Source organism: Mirounga angustirostris, unplaced genomic scaffold, assembly GCF_029215605.1.
Source record: "Mirounga angustirostris isolate CCGP_5_RB_7025 unplaced genomic scaffold, mMirAng1.0.hap1 SCAF_1, whole genome shotgun sequence".
Classification (NCBI taxonomy): domain Eukaryota; kingdom Metazoa; phylum Chordata; class Mammalia; order Carnivora; family Phocidae; genus Mirounga; species Mirounga angustirostris.
Genome location: NW_026991709.1, coordinates 79,218,081 through 79,238,809, shown reverse-complemented (window position 1 = coordinate 79,238,809; position 20,729 = coordinate 79,218,081). Strand labels below are relative to the sequence as shown.

Sequence of the window (20,729 nt, the reverse complement as noted above, 5' to 3'; positions counted from 1 at the left end):
AGTATGATGCAAGAACTATTGATGTATCATTCACTTCTTTTTTCTTTAAACAAAGCTTTGTTTTAAAAAAAAATTAAATGAGGCTAAATAGAACACTTTCTAGCCACGTCCCAAAGTGCATTAGGAATGTCACTGATGCTTTATGCAGGTGATGTGAGGTCAGAGCCTTTTCCTGATCTAACAAGAATGGTGAACACGGAAAGTCAGGCATGAAATCTGAACTCACTGAACACCATTGGGACCGAACACTGGGTTCCAAACTATTAGTGTGGCCCAGTTCATTGGCTGGAGGGCAGGTGCCAGGGGAGAAGGAAAAAGATGACAGCCCACATATTCTGATTCGTGTAGAGCCCTGGACACAAACCAGAATCCAGTCCTGACCTCCTAGGAGCCTTGACCCACGTGTTTATTATGGTTTCTTAGGAAAAGTTTAGGAGGGGCACCTGGGTGGCTCAGTCGGTTAAGCGTCTGCCTTCGGCTCAGGTCATGATCCCAGGGTCCTGGCATCAAGGCCCGCATCGGGCTCTCTTCTCGGCGGGGGGCCTGCTTCTCACTCTCCCACTCCCCCCTGCTTGTGTTCCTGCTCTTGCTATCTCTCTCTGTCAAATAAATAAATAAAATCTTTAAAAAGAAAAAAAAAAGAAAAGGTTAGGAAACAAATTTGCTTACATGACGTGTGAATATGAGATTGCTCCAGGGTCCAAGGTTAGAAACATTGGCAAATCCCATCCAAAGTACTGACTCAGGGAAATCCACAGTTAGAATTCAAGGAGATAAAATGGGACATCGTGTTTCAAAACCTGGTTACCGGTTCAGATTGTGATTATAAAACTGTGCACATTAGCTTTACAGAGAGAGCACTGTGAGCAGCCTGATCCCTATACCTCTATATCCTGACTCATCCTGGAACTTGTTGCCCACAGAATGGGTCTGCTCCTACCCCTGGTGCTCTGCACACTGGCTGCATGCTGCAGGGCTAGATCTCCACCTATGCCACCCCTCCCCTTACATGTCCTCCCCCGTGGCTGCAATGACTCAGATGTTCTGACAGTCGCAGGCTTTGCCCTTCAGGACATCAACAGGGACCGAAAGGATGGCTACATTCTGAGACTCAACCGAGTGAGCGATGTCCGTGAACACAGACAGGCAAGTGACCGTCCCTTATCTTGGGCAGGTGCTTACACAAGCTGAGGAGGCCAACCAGGGGATGGGACCCCAGAGACATGTGTTGGCAGATGCTTTCCAAATTGGAAACCCTGCTAAGAACGTTCCTCTCTTCCCTGCCAGGGTGTGCTACATGCTCTTGTTATTGTGCTAATAGTTATCCTACTCTGACACTTTGTCTAGTGTCCAACAGGTTATCCAAAATCTTCACAAACATCACAGACTTTGGCTCTGCCATAAACCAGAGACTTTTTGGCCAGTCTTTAGGGGTTTCTGCTTCATGTGGGATGCAGTGCATTTCTCAACCCCCTCTCACAGGTTGACCTGGGATCTCTGTTCTATCTCACACTGGACGTGTTGGAGACTGACTGCCATGTACTCACCAGGAAGGCGTGGAAAGACTGTGAGAAGAGGCACCTTCATAGATCGGTAAGTGCTTGTGTCCAGGCACTCTGGAGAAGCTAGGTGTTCTCTGACCTGGGTGAGGATTGCTCAATGTGTACCATCTCTTCATTATAATCTCTTGGGCATGGTGCCCATGTGATTATTCCAATACTGTAGAGTTTAGTTTTAAAAGTTTAATCAAAGGAGTTTCTGAGTGTCCCATGGGGAGTCATGACCCCAGAACTGAAAAGTTGCCCCAAAATTGTTTTCTACCTCCAAGACCCTCCTATAGGCTCTGAGCTAGTATTTGAATTGTGAGAAAAAAGATTTGAGATGTAGTGCTCTGGATGTGTGTCTAAGGAAGACTATAGAAGCAATGGAGAGAGGGCTTCTTTCTTGGTTTTATTTTGCTTTGTTTCAGTGAACACTGATACAGAATGTGAGGCTGGGGAGAGGGAAGGCTTACAGCATGGGAGCTCCCAGAGGTGCCATAGAAGGATTTCCTGGAATCATAGAACCTAAAAGGCCTCAGAATTCAAGCTTTTAAAGGCGACTATTGAAGAAGCTCAAAAATAACAGAGTCAGCTGTGTTTTGATTCTCAATTATCCTGAGGTTATGTCCATTCATATGAAACTTTATATTTTGAGTGCAGAACTGTGTTTAGAAATAAACTATGTGATCGAGATATCTTTTCTAGTCATTCAACCAAATTTGTCAAATTGCACCTATCTGGTTTTGAAGAGCAGAGTACTTTGCTCTTTGTATTTGTTACAGTGATACTATAGATGCTTTAATATATACCCTAAGAAGTGTATGCTGATTCCAACAGGATAGAAGTTTATTTCTCACTCATGTAAAGTTCAGAATAGAAACTCCTGATCAAGAGGGGGCTTTCCTCCAGAAGTGACCTGGAGCCCCACATGCCTTCCACGTTGTGGTTCTCGACAGCCACCTTCAACCCGTGGTTTCTATGACTGCCATGCTTATTTGCATCAGGCTATGGCAAGAGAAAGAGCGTGGTGGACAGCTCACATGGAGAAAACTTCATGGGCCACCTGGAAATGGTTACAATCACTTCTCACCTCCCTGTGGTTGCAACTCAATTATACAGTCACACCTAATCTGGAAGGAGGCTGGGGAATGTAGACTCGCTGTGTCTCAGAAGAAGGTTGACTATTTGTTGATTTGCTGGCAGTTTCTCATACCCCAAACCGCCAAAACTGACTTTAGTTTTTCATTATTTAAAAAGAAAGTGTCCAGGGGCACCTGAGTGACACAGTCAGTTAAGTGTCCGGCTCTTGGTTTCGGCTCAGGTCGGTGATCTCAGGGTCGTGAGATCGAGCCCTGTGTCAGACTCTGCACTCAGCGTGGAGTCTGCTGGAGATTCTCTCTCTCCCTCGCCCTCTGCCCCTCCTCTCTCTCTCTCTCAAATAAATAAATCTTAAAAAATAAAATGTCCAATCTAATTTTGGGGATATTTTTAAAAGTCAGAGTTTTTGTTCCACCATTTCATAAAATGTGTGTGTTTGTTCCAGGTTTATGGTCAATGCAAAGCAATATTTTATGTAAACATGCCAGCAAGGATTCTCTACTTACCTGCTTATAACTGTACTCTTCGCCCAGGTAAGAGAGCACTCTGATTTTGTTCATTTTAATAAAATATGGAAAAAGAACATTAAATAGGGCTATGCCTAGCGTATACGGGGTTCTCCCATCCTTACTTCCTATTCATACTAAGGCCATGTTCTTCTATCCAGTATTTGCCTCTCCTATAAGTTCAATTTGTACCACTCCTCTTCCCACAAGCAATCTTCTTAAATAACCTGCTTAAATCCTTTATTATAGAGGGCTGCATTAAATCCTAAATGTTTAGTCTGATGGAAATGGCTTCATCTCTACTCTGGTCCCCAGGCTCCCTTTCTAGCTCTCTCTGACATTATTTCCCTGACTACATCAACTCTGCACTTTCTGCAACTGGATGGATGCTTCACTATTTTCCAAGCACACACACTACTTTCCGATGTCCACATCTACTGCTTGCCTCCTCCTCTGCTAAGGATGCCCTCACCCGACACCCTCTGCCCTTAGAACTTACATTCTTTGAGGACCTTGCCAATGTTGCTTCTTCCGTCACGTTCTCTATTCCAGAAAGGAAAGGTGCTCACCTGTTCTCATTCCTATACAGATTTAGCCTAACCACAGAACAGAGACAACGTGCTGCCTTGATTTGGGTCGCCTATCTTCTATCGAGCAGAACATGTATTCCTTCTTCTTGCCTGCCAAAGCCCTCCCTCGGTTCCTATTAAGTGTAAGGAGTCTGTAGTACTGTTGAATAAATGAACTAAGAATGAGGCTGAAACTAATGGCATTTCAAATAGGCACGTGCATTCGTTCTGGATCCTTATTCGGAAAGCAAATATCCAAGGCATGGGAAAATAGGATGTGGCTGCTTGTCAAACTATATGTGAATGTGACTCCCCTGGTGGATCTTGTTCAAGTGCAGATTCTGATTCTAGAGGTGTGGGGTGTTGCCTGAAAGTCTGCATTTCTAATAAGATCCAGGAGATAACAATGTTGCTGGATCCTTTGGGAGATAAAGCAACAGAGCAAATATTAGCCACCGTTTAAGCTTCCTGGTTGTGAAGATGAGTCTTCATAAATGAACCAGAGAACAACCAACAAGACAGATTGGGATTTAAATGGAAGTCATAGGTGACAGAGGTATGGGAGGTCAGGAAGAGACCTGTGGGGACGATGGTGCCAGGAGTGATAAGCTATGGAAACTGCCTCACATTATGCCCCCAAACATGCAAATAAGCATGCAATTGATCAAAACAATGTATTTGCTCTACAGAAATAACTTCCAGAAAAGTTCCCTGGCCTGACTTTCACAGGACTTTTGCCACCCCCAGCTCCTCCCAATCAGAAATGCTCGCTACACGTTTAGCATAATTATTCTATCCAGTCACACAGTGATTTGACCAGTATTTGTTTTCTGGCCCGCCTGTATTTTCTAACTGGGGAGGGTGTGCTTACCTGCTGTATGTCATTCAATAAGCATTTGCTAAGCGCTTACAATGCATTAGACGTTAATGTTATGTGTTGGAGACTAAAAGGTGAATAAGACATGACACTAATGAAATCCCAACATTTTAAGACACTCAGTCCGCCGGGCAGAGGCAATGATGGTAGCAGATACTGAGCTAACTGGGGGAAAGGTTTTATATCAATATAACACACATATATTTTTGGATGCAATTCCTGGGGTAAATACCTTTGTGTGAGGTGAAAAAATCTTGCTTTGATTTTTTTTTTTTTTTGAATTATGAAAGTAGTACGCACTCATTGCAGAAAACTCTCTGCTGACAGCTTTCTTTCTAGATAATGTCTTTTCCATTCATTCCATCCTTGCCAAAATGATTTTTTTCGATCTCTGCCTCTGTTGTGGACGTATGATTTCTGGGATTAAAAATCATTAAGGAGTTTCATTTTTAAACTTCTCTTTGGCATCAACAGTTTCTCAAAGAAAGATTCACAGAATGTGCCCTGACTGCCCCAGAGCCACTGACCTGTCAGATCCCAAGGTTCTGGAAGCTGCCCTTGAATCTCTTGCAAAATACAACAGTGAGAGCACCTCAAAGCAGTATTCTCTCGTCCAAGTCACCCAGGCTTCTAGCCAGGTGAGGCTGAAGTGTCATTACACCAACAATGTGTCTCATAACTGTTACTGTCAGTTCCTAAGCTGAGAGGTGAATATCAAGGCATTCCTTTTAATTTGAACAGAAAAGCCTTTTCTTTATTCCCTACTTGGGTAGACCTGATATACATTCAGTCATGTTTCAGTGTCTGAGTTATGCCATGGGATTTCCACGAGAGTTGTGGGACTCCATTTTACTTCATTGGCCTTAAGGTGAGAAGGGAAATAGACTCATAGTCTCCTTGGTTATTCACTATTTGCTGCTACATTCTCATATTTAATTGACCATGGACCATTTAGCAAGTCAATTTCTGCTTCATCTTAAGGCCTGGAATGGATTGTGAGTTTTACAGATTAGGGAAAATGAAGGCTCATTTGTATTTGGATGATGTTGAATCTATTATATAGAGAAAAGCTAATCTAAAAACTAATCTATGGGAGGAAAAATCAGCTCACCCAAGGGAAGGTTTTTAGAGCTCTTTCAAATCCTTAAGAAGGGAAGAAAAGTATGGTGATTATGTTTTTTAAATGACAAAATCACAGTGCATGCTTTGATCTTGGTGGGGAGTATAGGGACAGTAGGAGTCCTGTGTTGACAATGACTTTGACTGAGGACGTTTGGTTCTCCTAAATAAAATGCTGCCAAACCTGAATTATTTCTCCATATAGTAAGATTTGATTTTTTATTTCTCAACTCTCATCTCATACCAGTGGGTGTTTGGCCTTTCCTACTTTGTGGAATACTTAATCAGAGAGTCACCATGTACCAAATCCCAAGCCAGCAGCTGTGCCCTTCAGCCCCATGACTCCGAGGTAAGTGTTCCTAAATGTCTTCATAATTTAAGATTTTTGTGTTCACAAGTCATCTATCGATACTCATTGAGCATAAATTATTACATGAGGTGTTATAATGCATGAGATGCTTTTCTTCCCCTTAAGGAACAACTGACTAAATAGAGATTGTGCGGGCTCAGATGCAATTATAAAGGATTTTATTTTATCATAACTGCAATTTTCATCAGCAATATGATGGCTTTGCAAAAAAAAAAAAATTAATCATAGGACACTGTAAAACATAGACGAATCTTCTCAGTGGTTTGTGATGGGTCCTGCTTCTATCTGAACAAATCCAGTTACATTTGGAATACAGCATGGTATTCCATTCCTCGGACCACTCTGTTAGAAGGACAAAGAATTCAAAGAGGGCTTCTTTCAAAGAATGCATTCAAGATGTGCAGGGCACCTTGAAACTTGAAACACATCTGGTGGGAAATGTCAATGGACACAATGTCTTGTAGCCCAATTGGGCAAAATGAATCAAAGAGCTTTTTTCTCCTTATTTACTTACTTACACTAACAGCTTCATTAAGTATAATTCACACATCATAAAATTCACCATTTAAGGTATACAATCCAGTGTTTTTTTTCTCTTTTTCCTTTTAGTAGATTCACAGACTTGTGCCACCATCACCACTATGTAATTTTAGAATATTTTCATCAGCCCAAAAAGAAGCCCCTCACCCAAGCCCCTGGAGAATGCTAATCTATTTATTGTCTTTATGATTTTGTCTTCTTTTGGACATTCCATATAATGGAATCATGCTGTGTATGGCCTTTTGTGTCTGCTTTTTTCACTTAAGATAATGTTTTCAAGGTTTATCTGTGTTGTAGCATGGATCAGAGCTTCATTCCTTTTTATGGCCAAATAATATTTCATTGCATGGATGCACCATGTACTGTTTACTCATCCATTAGTCAATGGATATTTGGGTTGCTTCCCCCTTTGCGTTATTATAAATGATGGTGCTGGGAGCGTTTGTATACAAGTTTTTATGTATACTGTGTTTTCATTTCTCCTGTATATATAGTTTGAAGTGGGATTGCTGGGTCACACTTTATGTTTAACCTTTTGACTAACTGCCAAACTGTTTTCCAAAGTGACTGCACCAGTTTTATAATCCCATCTGCAACATATGAGGGTTTCGATTTCTCCACATTTTTGCTCATACTTATTATTATCGTTAGCTGTCTTTTTATTATACCTATCTTATTGAGGATGAAGTGGTATCTCATTTTGGTTGTTACTTGCATTTTCCTCATGGCTAATGATGTTAAGCATTTTTAATGTACTTATTGGCCATTATCGTGTATATATTCTTTGGAGAAATGTCTCTTCAGATCCTTTGACTATTTCAAAATTGGACTATTTATTTTCTTATTGTTGAATTGTAGGAGTTCTTTACATATTCTAGAGACAATCCCTTAATCACATATATGACTGCAAATATTTTCTCTCATTCTCTGGGTTGTCTATTCGTTTTCTTTTCTTTTCTTTTTTTAAGATTTTTATTTATTTGCCAGAGAAAGACACACAGAGAGAGGGAACACAAGCAGGGGGAGTGGGAGAGGGAGAAGCAGGCTTCCCACTGAGCAGGGAGCCCGATGCGGGGCTCGATCCCAGGACCCTGGGATCATGACCTGAGCCTAAGGCAGCCGCTTAATAACTGAGCCACTGGGGCGCCCCATCTATTCATTTTCTTAATGATGTTCTTTGAAGTATAAAAGTTGTACATTCAAATGTACATTGTATATTCTACTGTATATATTTTTAAAAATTGAAATACATGTTTTTCTAGTTTTCTTAATAATTACACACTTTAAAAATAATTAAATACTTAATAATTACATACTTTAAAGATCTAATACCAACCTGCAACAAAAAAATGACATTTTTAGTAAAAAAAAAAAAGTTTTTAATTTCCATGACGTCCCTCTTATTTATTTTTGTTCTCATTGAATGTGCATTTGGAGTCATCTCTAAGAAATCGTTGCCTAATCCAAGATCACTAAGATTTACTCCTATGTATTCTTCAAAGAGTTTTGTAGTTTTAGCTCTTATGTTTAGGTTTGTGACCCATACTGAGTCAATTTTTGTATATTGTGTGAGGTAGGAGGTTCAGCTTCATTCTTTTGCATGTGGATGTCCATTTGTCCTGGAATTATTTGTTGAAAAAAACAATCATTTTTCCCCATTTGAGTGTCTTGGCATACTTCTTGAAGATCACTTGACCATAAATGTCAAGGTTTATTTCTGTACTCTCAATTTTATTCCATGGATCTATGTAACTATCCTTACGCCACTACTTCACTATCTTGAATACTATAGCTTTGTGGCAAATTTTGAAATTGGGACGTGTGAGTCCTCCTATTTTGTTCTTTTTTATTCAAAATTATTTGGGTATTCTGGATCCCTTGCATTTTCATAATAATCTTAGGATCAGCTTGTCATTTTCTATTTCTATTTTAAAAAGGTAGTTAGAAATGTGATAAGAATTGCACTGAATCTGTAGACCAATGTGAGACATATTGTCATCTTAACAATAATAAGTCTTTCAGTCCATGAATATGGATTGTCTTTCCTTTTGTTTAGGACTCACTCAATTTCCTTCAACAATGTTTTGTAGTTTTCCATGTTCAAAACTCATTTATTTGTATATCTAAATATCTTACTCTCTTTGCTGTTAAAATAATGTATTTGTTTCCTTAATTTTATTTTTGAATCGTTTCCTGCAAGTGTATAGAAATACAATTGATTTTTGCATATTGATCTTGCATCCTGTAAACTTGCTGGACTCATTTACTCTTTCTAATAGTTTTCTAGTAGATTCCTTAGGACTTTCTACATACAAGATCATGTCATCTGCAATTAGAGATAGCTTTACTTCTTCCTTTCCAATCTGCATGCCTTTTAATTCTTTTTCTTGCCGAATTTCCCTGGCTAGGACTTCCAGTACAATATTGAACAGAGGTGGGAAGAGTAGACATCCTTATCTTATTCCTGGGGAAAACATTGAGTATTTCATCATTGAATATGATGTTAACTGTAGGTTTTTCATGGATGCCCTCTATTAAATTGAAAAAGTTCTATTTCTAATTTCTGAATGATTTTTAATCAAGAAACAGTGTTAATCAAATTCTTTTTCTGAGTTAATGAGATAACCATGTTTTTTTTTCTCCTTTATTATTATTGTATATAACAATGATTGACTCTTGTATGTTAAAATAATCTTGGGGGCACCTGGGTGGCTCAGTCAGTTAAGCATCTGCCTTTGGCTCAGGTCATGATCCCAGGGTCCTGGGATCAAGCCCCATGTCAGGCTCTCTGCTCAGCAGGAACATGCTTCTCCTTTTGCGTGCCACTCCCCCCCCCGCCCCCCCCCCCCACTTGTACTCTCTCTTTGTCAAATAAATAAATAAAATCTTTTTAAAAAATAAATAAAAATAAAATAATCTTGCACTTTGGAGATGAATCCCAATTGGTCACGGTATGTAATCCTTTTTATGAGTTTCTAAATTCAATTTGCCAGTATTTTTTTATAAGATTTTTCATTTATATTCATGAGATATTAATCTATAGTTTTCTTGTATTGTCTCTGCTTGATTTTCATCTGAGTTTAATATTGGCCTCACAGAATGAGTTGGGAAAATTCCCTCCTCTTCTATTTTATTTTGGGAGAGTTTGCTAAGGATTGGTGTTCATTTTCCTTTAAATGGTAGAATTCACCAGTGGGCCTGAGCTTGTCTTTGTGAGAAGTTTGGGGTTTTCAAAAAATTATTATTAACAATTCAATCTTTTTACTTCTTATAGTTCTATTCAGATTTTCTATTTCTTCTTAAGTTTTGGTAGTTTGTGTCTTCCTAGGAATCTGTCCATTTTATCCAAGTTACCTAATTTCTCAGTATACAGGAAGATGTTCATAGTATTCCCTTCTTATTTCTGAAAGATTGGAAGTGATGTCCCCTCTTTAATTCCAATTTTAGTAATATGAGTCATTTTTTTCTTGGTCAGTCTAGCTAAAGTTTTGTCATTTTTGTTGATCTTTTCAAATAATCAACTTGCAGTTTTATTTTCCATTTTTTAATCATCTAGTTCATTTATTTCCTCTGTGCTCTTTATTATGGCCTTCTTTTTGCTTGCTTTGGGATGAGGTTTTTTTCCTCCCTGTTTCTTAAAGTAGAAGGTTATGTAAATGATATGCAATTTTGTTTTTCTTTTTTAACAATAGCATTTACATCTACAAATTTCCTTCTAAGCAGTGCTTTAGCTAATCTCATACGTTGTGCATGTTTTGTTTTGGTTTCATTCATCTCAAAGTATTTTCTAGTTTTCTTTGTGATTACTTCTTTGACCACTTGGCTATATAGGAGTATGTCATCTAATATTTGCAAAATTCCCCAATTTTTTTTTAATCCATTTCCAATTTCATTCCATTGTGGTTAGAGAATATGCTCCATATGATCTCAAGTCTTTTAAATCTACTGAAGTTTGTTTTAAAATTTAACATAAGGTATATCCTAGAAAATGTTCCATGTACACTTGAGAAGAGTGTATATTCTACTCTCATTAGGTGGAGCATTCTGTAATGATTGGTTTATAGGGTCTTCTATTTCCTTGTTGATGTTATGTATAGTTGTTCTATCCATTACTAAAAGTGAGGTTTCCAACTATTATTGTTGACTTGTCTTTATCTCCTTCGAATTCTGTCAGTTTTGCTTATGTTCTTTGGGGCTCTGTTGTTAGGTACATATATATTTATAGTTGTTGTGTCTTCCTAATAAATTGGCCTTTTTATCATTATAAAGTGTTTTTCCTTGTCTCTACCAACAATTTTTTCTTAGAGTCAATTTTGTCTGATATTTGTATAGCCATTCCAGCTTTCTTTTGGTTACTGTTTGCATTATATATTTTTTTCCATCCTTTTACTTTCAACCTATGTGCATCTTTGAATCTAAAGTGTGTGTCTCAAAAGCCTTGTATAAATATTCAAGTGAATTTTCTCAAGGAATAATTGGGAAACCATTTTCACCCTATTCTGTAGGATCTCTTCTTCTTGCTTATCAATAACATCGTGGGCAGATCCCATAGCTTTCTGGTCATTTTCAATAATAAGAACAATTTCACTTAGGTAATTAAGATTCACTTGCAGGTCTGAAAAAAATCTGTTCAATCAATTCTGAATCAAAACTTGTATCTTATATCCAATGCAAAGCTTTTCTCTCTCTCCATAGCTTCAACCTAACTCAGAGTTTAGGACTTGCTGCGAGAAAGGGGGTCAAGGTCTAGTCTTTCACTCTTTCTCCCTCTTCTGTAATCTTTTGCTTAATTCTTGCTCTTCCAAGTTCCAAGAAGAATGAAAGAGGAGAAGAAAGAAGAGTACAAAGTCTTTTTTATATAACTGCAGTTGTAGTTTTCTCTTGGTCTACCCTGGCCCTCCATAAGACAGGTTCCAGTGCTGGTTCTCTCAGGTGGTACAGGTGTTGGTTCATCCTGGGGTCCTTTCCTGGCAGGATGATATATTCTCTAGCTGAGTCCTTGGAACCATTCCTTCTCAGATTCAGCCCCCACAGATTTTCACTATCACATGCCCCTTCTCTGGAAGATTGTCCATTGGGTAGGTACTTTCAAAAAAGCCTTACCTATGGCATTTGCTTGTCCCAAGGAATTCACACATTTTTACTATTCCAAACAGTGGAAACAGTGTTCCCTTTCCTGCCCCTTCTCCTTACACTACCATAGTAGACTCTTTTAGCCAAGACACTGCCTTCAGAATGCTCTGAGAGAGAAGCAGATACCAATCTTCATAGCCCATACATCCCCAAACTCTAGGGTTCACATGTTAAGCTTGCTCACAAACTCCCTCTTTGTGGTTCACCCTAGATTCAGCATGAATTAGAGTAGCTCAGCAAATCCTAGTCAGAGTGGGAGTAGCCAGGCTCTACTTGGTACAGGTAACTGCAGTCTCTCCAGAAGGTTCTCTTAGAGAGTGTCCCCTATATGATTTGGTGAAGAATTGGAGAAGGAAGAGGCTGAAGCCCCATTCTCCAAGGACTTTCCAATTGGACATGGGTGATACAGTAATATTCAGGCAGTCTGTTTAGCCACATTTTAGTAAAGTCCATGTGAATATTCTTAAGAGTTCTTCTTTAGAAATTGAGGCAGCATTTTATTACAATATTCTATCTGCACTTGAATATATGTACACTCTATGACTCTAAAATTCCTCTTCTAGGAATTTACACTGAGAAAGTAACTAAGAACTTGTTAAATAATGCAGAGGAATATTAGTTAGTGATTATAAAGAAGATCACAGAAGACTATTTAATGCCATTAAAGGATTTTTACAATAGATTATTAAGTGATGAGAGAGTTATAAAATAATATATGTAATATAATCCTATTTATCTAGAAGAAAAATATATATGCATAGGAAAAAAGGTTAGAAGAAAAGAAATCAAATCATTGTGGGAAACAGTTACCTTTCATGCAAGTACAGGTCTTTTTGTTTTCTTTTTGTTTATCCATATTCTAAATACTTATATTTGTATTAAGAAAACAAAATTATTTTATTTCTAAATAGAAGTTGAAGGAGCTGAGAGGAATTTTGTCTGAGAAAGGAAAACTCAGGTGGAACATACACAAAAGGCCACTACTATGTGAGAGATGAGAACAGGTTTTCAAAATGACCCAAAGGAAGAAGAACAGGAGGTAGATGTTCTATAGACACAGATTTCTGCTCAATACAAAGAATTTTCTAATGGTTTGTTCCTCAAGAAATCCTGAGTTTAGGGGCCCCTGGGTGGCTTAGCTGGTTAAATGTCCAACTCTTGATCTCAGCTCAGGTTTTGATCTCGTGGTTGTGAGTTCAACCCTGGCATTGGGCTCTGCACTGGGCATGGAGCCTACTTAAAAAATAAAAATAAGTTTAAAAAGTAAATCCTGGGGAGGGGGGAGGAAAGTTGGCGGAGGAGTAGGGGACCCTATTTCAACTGGTCCCCAGAATTGAGCTGGATATCTACCAGACCACGCTGAGCACCCACAAAACCAGCCTGAGATGTAAGAAGATCTGGATCTCTATAAACAGAATATTGCAGGTGGTTGGTTTTGAGGTAGGAAGCAGAGAGCCGTGATTCCACGGGCAGATATCGGAGGATAAAGGGAGGTGGGAGGGTGCCTGGACGTAGGGATCCTACACCGCCAGTGAGTGACAGCCTCATGCACTGCGGATGGGGCACAGTCTCACAGACCAGTAGCAGCGGGGGAAAGGACTTTAGGGCAGCCCCTGGGGCGGAAACCCAGAGCGGCTGGTCCCGCGTGCGAACTGGGAATGGCTGGTGGTTTTAGAAGCACAAAGGGCAGAGATGTGCCCCGACCTGGAGGCAGGACAGGGAGCGCTGCGGAGGGGCGCACAACCCAGGCCGCTGCAGTTTATAGCGGCACGGACAGAAACGGAGACAGTGTGGCCTGGAGAGCTCACTGAAGAACAGACTGCGGTCTCTCTGCTCTGAGGCAGAGGGTTGGAAACGGTCTCTTGTGCTCTGACTCGCGGAAGAGACGTGGAAAGCCACCAGGGAAAGGCACCAGAGAACAAAAGCCCCAAAGACTGATTCCCACTGAGCCCACCCCCCGCCACAGGGGTGCAGGGCAACTCCGCCCAAACAGGGTTGCCTGAGTAACAGCGCAGCAGGCCCCTCCTGCAGAAGACAGGCTGGGAAAACAAGAAGCCAGAAACCCTAAGGTCCCAAGAAAACAGGTGCATCTTGCTTGGGTTCTGGTCAATAATTTGGACTCTATACATTCCCTCCAAACACCCATCAACAGAATGACTAGGAGGAGGAGCCCCCAAAACAGAAAAGACTCAGAGATTATGACTTCTGCTGCAGATTTACAAATGGATGCAGCTACAACCAAGATGTCGGAGACGGAATTCAGGCTAGCAATTGTGAAGACAATGGCTAGAATGGAGAAATCAATTAATGGCAACATAGAGTCTCTAAGGGCAAAAATGAAAGATGAATTGGCAGAACTTAAGAATGCTATCAATGAGATCCAATCCAATCCAGATAATCTAACAGCTAGGGTAACTGAGGCAGAAGAGAGAATAAGCAACCTGGAGGACAATATAATAGATAAAAAGGGAAAAGAGGAGGCCAGGGAAAAACAACTCAGAATCCATGAAAATAGAATCAGAGAAATAAGTGACACCATGTAGCGTTCCAATGTCAGAAAAATTGGAATCTCGGAGGGAGTGGAGAGAGAGAGGGGACTAGAAGATGTTTTGAGCAAATCGTAGCTGAGAACTTCCCTAATCTGGGGAATGAAACAAACATTCGCGCCCTAGAGACAGAGAGGACCCCTCCTAAGATCAAGGAAAACAGGCCAACACCCCGGCATGTAATAGTAAAACTTGCAAATCTTAGAATCAAGGAAACCATCTTAAGGGCAGTTAGCGGGAAGAGATTCCTTACGTACAGAGGGAGGAACATCAGAATAACATCAGATCTATCCACAGAGACCTGGCAAGCCAGAAAGGCCTGGCAAGACATATTCAGGGTACTAAATGAGAAGAACATGCAGCCAAGAATACTTTACCCGGCAAGGCTTTCATTTAGAATGGATGGAGAGATGCAGAGCTTCCACGACTGGCAGAAACTGAAAGAATATGTGACCACTAAGCCGGCCCTGCAAGAAATATTAAGGCGGGTTCTATAAAAGGAGAAAGACCCCAAGAGTGATATACAACAGAAATTTACAGGGACAATCTATAAAAACAACGTCTTCACAGGCAACATGATGACAATTAATTCATATCTTTCAATAATCACTCTCAACATGAATGGCCTAAACGCTCCCATAAAATGGCACAGGCTTGCAGATTGGATAAAAAGACAGGATCCATCCATATGCTGTCTACAAGAAACTCATTTTGAACCTAAAGATACATCCAGACTGAAAGTGAAGGGATGGAGATCCATCTTCCATGCCAGCGGACCTCAAAAGAAAGCTGGGGTAGCAATTCTTATATCAGACAAATTAGATTTTAAACTAAAGTCTGTAATTAGAGACACAGAAGGACACTATATCATTCTTAAAGGGTCTATCCAACAAGAAGATCTAACAATTGTAAATATCTATGCCCCCAACATGGGAGCAGCCATCTACATAAGCCAACTGTTAACCAAAATAAAAAGTCATATTGATAACAATACGTTAATTGTAGGAGACCTCAATACTCCACTCTCAGCAATGCACAGATCATCTAAGCAGAAAATCACCAAGGAAACAAGAGCTTTGAATGATACATTGGACCAGATGGACCTCATAGATATTTACAGAACATTCCACCCTAAAATAACAGAATACTCATTCTTCTCGAGCGCACATGGAACTTTCTCCAGAATACACCACATACTGGGTCACAAATCAGGTCTCAACCGATACCAAAAGATTGAGATTATTCCCTGCATATTCTCAGACCACAATGCTTTAAAACTGGAACTCAATCACAAGAAAAAAATTGGCAGAAATTCAAACACTTGGAATCTAAAGACCACTCTGCCCAAGAATGTTTGGGTCAACCTGGAAATCAAAGAAGAACTTAAACAATTCATGGAAATCAATGAGAACGAAAACACATCGGTCCAAAACCTATGGGATACTGCAAAGGCGGTCCTAAGGGGGAAATACATAGCCATCCAAGCCTCACTCAAAAAAATAGAAAAATCCCGAATTCACCAACTAACTCTACACCTTAAAGAACTAGAGAAAAGGCAACAAATGATGCTCATGCATCAGAAGAGAAATAATTAAAATTAAAGCAGAGATCAACCAGAAACACAGTAGATCAGATCAACGAAACTAGAAGTTGGTTCTTTGAAAGAATTAATAAGATCGATAAACCACTGGCCAGACTTATCCAAAAGAAAAGAGAAAGGACCCAAATTAATAAAATTATGAATGAAAGGGGAGAGATCATGACTAACACCAAGGAAACAGAAACAATTATTAGAAATTATTATCAACAACTATATGCCAATAAACTGAGCAATCTGGATGAAATGGAGGCCTTCCCGGAAATCTATAAGCTGCCAAGACTGAAACAGGAAGAAATTGACAACCTGAATAGGCCAATAACCAGTAACGAGATTGAAGCAGTGATCCAAAACCTCCCAGAAAACAAGAGTCCAGGGCCTGATGGATTCCCTGGGGAATTCTACCAAACATTCAAAGAAGAAATAATACCTATTCTACTGAAGCTGTTTCAAAAAATAGAAACAGAAGGAAAACTTCCAAACTCATTCTTTGAGGCCAGCATTATCTTAATCCCCAAACCACGCAAAGACCCCATCAAAAAGGAGGATTTCAGACCGATATCCCTGATAAATATGGATTCCAAACTCCTCAACAAAATCCTAGCTAATAGGATCCAACAATACATTAAAAGGATCATCCACCACGACCAAGTGGGATTTATCCCCGGATGCAAGGGTGGTTCAACATTCGCAAATCAATCAATGTGATAGAACACATTAATAAGAGGAGGGAGAAGAACCATATGGTCCTCTCAATTGATGCAGAAAAAGCATTTGACAAAATACAACATCCTTTCCTGATTAAAACTCTTCAGAGTATAGGGATAGAGGGAACATTCCTCAAGTTCATAAAATCCATCTATGAAAAACCCACAGCGAATATCATCCTCTATGGGGAAAAGCTGAGAGCCTTTCCCTTAAGATCAGGAACACGTCAAGGATGCCCACTCTCGCCACTATTGTTCAACATAGTACTAGAAGTCCTAGCAACAGCAATCAGACAACAAAAAGAAATAAAAGGTATTCAAATTGGCAAAGAAGAAGTCAAACTCTCTCTTTCTGCAGACGACATGATACTTTATGTGGAAAACCCAAAAGACTCCACCCCCAAATTACTAGAACTCATACAGCAATTCAGTAATGTGGCAGGATACAAAATCAATGCACAGAAATCAGTTGCTTTCTTATACACTAACAATGCAACTGTAGAAAGAGAAATTAGAGAAACGATTCCATTTACAATAGCACCAAACACCATAAGATACCTCGGAATAAACCTAACCAAAGAGGTAAAGGATCTATACTCTAGGAACTACAGAACACTCATGAAAGAAATTGAAGAAGACACAAAAAGATGGAAAAATATTCCATGCTCATGGATCGGAAGAATAAACATTGTTAAGATGTCTATGCTACCCAGAGCAAGCTATACCTTCAATGCCATCCCGATCAAAATTCCAATGACATTTTTCAAAGTGCCGGAACAGACAATCGTAAAATTTGTATGGAATCAGAAAAGACCCCAAATCGCCAAAGAGATGTTGAAAAAGAAAAACAAAGCTGAGGGCATCACGTTGCCCGATTTCAAGCTATATTACAAAGCCGTGATCACCGAGACAGCATGGTACTGGCACAAAAACAGACATATAGACCAATAGAACAGAATAGAGAACCCAGATATGGACCCCCAACTCTATGGTCAAATAATCTTTGACAAAGCAGGAAAAAACATGCAATGGAAAAAAGACAGTCTCTTCAATAAATGGTGCTGGGAAAATTGGACAGCCACATGCAGAAGAATGAAACTCGACCATTCTCTAACACCATTCACAAAGATAAACTCAAAATGGATGAAAGACCTCAATGTGAGACACGAATCCATCAAAATCCTAGAGGAGAGCATAGGCAGTAACCTCTTTGCCATCGGCCACAGCAACTTCTTTCAAGATACATCTCCAAAGCCTAGTGAAACAAAAGCAAAAATGAACTTTTGGGACTTCATCAAGATAAAAAGCTTCTGCACAGCAAAGGAAACAGCCAACAAAACAAAGAGGCAACCCACAGAATGGGAGAAGATATTTGCAAATGACACTACAGATAAAGGGCTGGTATCCAAGATCTATAAAGAACTTCTCAAACTCGACACCCAAAAAACAAATAATCAAGTCAAAAAGTGGGCAGAAGATATGAAAAGACACTTCTCTGAAGAAGACATACAAATGGCTAACAGACACATGAAAAAGTGTTCATCATCATTAGCCATCAGGGAAATCCAAATCAAAACCACACTGAGATACCACCTTCCACCAGTTAGAAGGGCAAAAATGGACAGGGAAAGAAACAACAAATGTTGGAGAGGTTGTGGAGAAAGGGGAACCCTCTTACACTGTTGGTGGGAATGCAAGTTAGTACAGCCACTTTGGAAAACAGTGTGGAGGTTCCTCAAAAATTTAAAAATAGAGCTACCCTGTGACCCAGCAATTGCACTACTGGGTATTTACCCCAAAGACACAGATGTAGTGAAAAGAAAGGCCATAGGCACCCCAATGTTCATAGCAGCAATGTCCGCAATAGCCAAACTGTGGAAAGAGCCGAGATGCCCTTCAACAGATGAATGGATAAAGAAGATGTGGTCCATATATACAATGGAATATTGTTCAGCCATCAGAAAGGATGAATACCCAACCTTTACATCAACATGGATGGAACTGGAGGAGATTATGCTAAGTGAAATAAGTCAAGCAGAGAAAGTCAATTATCATATGGTTTCACTTATTTGTGGAACATAAGGAATAGCATGGAGGACACTAGGAGAAGGAAGGGAAAAATGAGGGTGGGGGGAATTGGAGGGAGAGATGAACCATGAGAGACTATGGACTCTGAGAAACAGGGATAGAGGGGAGGGGGAAGGGGGGATTGGTTAGCCCAGGGGTGGGTATTCAGGAGGGCACATACTGCATGGAGCACTGGGGGTTGTACAAAAACAATGAATCGTGGATTACTGCATTGAAAACTAGTGGTGTATTGTATGGTGAGTAACATAATATAATAAAATTTTAAAAAAAAGTAAATCCTGAGTTTCACATCTTTGGAGGAAATTTAGCCTAGTTTGGGTGATTATTTGGTAAAAATGATCTAGAGAGAATTGGCTCAGAGCCTACCCATAACATGGTAGGAACATAAAAATGTTGATTGGCTGTGTGTCTACACAAGCAGAAAGCAAGTTGATTTCCATTTATAATCACTGATAATCATAATACTCACAGGATGTTGTATTTTCTCTGTTTTTAGCCTGTTGGTCTTTGCAAAGGTTCTGTGACTGATCGAGAAATAGAAAAGTTTGTCTCCGTGACTTGTGACTTCTTTGAACAACAGGTATTTTTCAATCTAATTGTTTGTCTTCTCATGAAGAAGAGAGCAGATAATCTAAATCCTAACCACCCTCTCCTTTTAATTTCCTAAAATCTGTGATCACCACTTTATTCAGGTTGCCCCAAGGTCACACCCACAGGGCGGCTGGTTAAAGACCGGTCATACTTTTTTTTCTTTCCCAGGTACAATGGGGTCCTACAGAATAAGTAAGACTCCTTCAGAAACAGAGATATCATAGCTCGGATGGCTCAGGCCTCTGAAACATTAAATCCAGTGTCCCAAAGACCCTTACCCTTTCCAAAAGTTATTGAATGTTTACTACGAGGCAGCCAGCTCTAGTTGAGAGTGTGCTTGAGACAGGCCACCTTGTCCCAGTCCTGCTCTGCCACCCGTGAGGTGTGTGACTCTGGGCAAGTTCTTACCTCTCTGAGTCTTGGTTGCCTTGTCTGTAGAATGGGGTTGCAACACCGACCTTGTTCAGATCCCTGTGGGAAACAATGAGAGAAACCGGATGAAGGGCCCTGTGTGGGGCCTGGCAGTGAATAAGCCCTGAATAAAAGTGGTTATGTCCGCACTACTGGGAGTAGGGTGACAGCGCCCTGGGGACTTGGAAGGAGCCATTTAACCTTTCCAAACCATGGTTCAGCTCTGAATTTGTGAGACTTGCAGTCAAGCTTCTGTTGTCTGCTTTTGCTTTTTAACCCTTTAACCAGCAGTCCATCCCTCTAGGTGGTCTCCCTTGGAGACATTCCATCAAAAAGTCCCAGAACAGCTTAGCTTGGTACTAGTCATGGCAGGAGTCTTTCCCGGGAATGTTCCCCTATTTGAAAATGTTCTTATTTCAGGTTCCTGCCCCTGGAGGGGAAGACCCTGCTGTTAACCAGGGACCTGCGCACCTCCCCGGGCTGGAAGAGTCCCAGCAGAAAATCATATCCGCTACTCCCAACTTGCCCCCCAAGGCTGTGCCTAAAGGATCTGTCCTATACCTACCCGACTTGGATGATGAGAAGAAGCCCGAGGATGCTGAGGAAAACAGCCCTGTTGAGGCCTTTCCTGTGAAGCTGGATCTCACCACAAATCCTCGGGGAGAAAGCCTGGATGTGTCCTTCCTTTTCCTGGGGCCTGTGGAGGAGAAGCTGGTTGTCCTGCCTTTTCCCAAGAAAGCACAACGCTCTGCTGAGTGCCCAGGACCAGCCCAGCAGGACAACACTCTTATTCTCCCACCATGAGAACCATGGAGGATTCCATGGGGGTGTAGTGCTCTGCAGAAGAAGAGAGGTACTGGGGAAGGGGGGCAGAGAGACAGCTCAAATGTAGAAGAATGACAAATAAAGTATATCTTTTGACTCTTCTTGGTCTCATCATGTTATCTGGAAGTATAAATAATAAGACTACACTGTCTACTTGTACATGGGGCTGTGTCTCTTCTGAACCATCCATGGCCTCATACCGTGGTCTGAT

At 40.4% G+C, this 20,729-nt stretch overlaps 1 protein-coding gene across 1 annotated transcript; it reads left to right on the top strand.

The window, feature by feature from the left end:
- The first annotated feature begins 658 nt into the window (after positions 1-658).
- Positions 659-20,608, top strand: FETUB (fetuin B). Its single transcript, XM_045863668.3, has 7 exons — positions 659-1,146; positions 1,483-1,593; positions 3,085-3,172; positions 5,066-5,229; positions 5,958-6,059; positions 19,188-19,271; positions 20,114-20,608. The coding sequence occupies exons 1-7, from the start codon at positions 925-927 to the stop codon at positions 20,495-20,497; spliced, it is 1,155 nt and encodes a 384-aa protein (XP_045719624.1). The 5' UTR covers positions 659-924; the 3' UTR covers positions 20,498-20,608.
- Positions 20,609-20,729: the final 121 nt, after the last annotated feature.

Excerpts from the sequence above, each read along its gene's own strand:
- FETUB (XM_045863668.3), top strand. The coding sequence starts at position 925 with ATGGGTCTGCTCCTACCCCTGGTGCTCTGCACACTGGCTGCATGCTGC. Across the intron at positions 1,147-1,482 it reads ATGTCCGTGAACACAGACAG|GTTGACCTGGGATCTCTGTT; the intron begins GCAAGTGACCGT and ends CCCCTCTCACAG. Across the intron at positions 5,230-5,957 it reads TCACCCAGGCTTCTAGCCAG|TGGGTGTTTGGCCTTTCCTA; the intron begins GTGAGGCTGAAG and ends ATCTCATACCAG.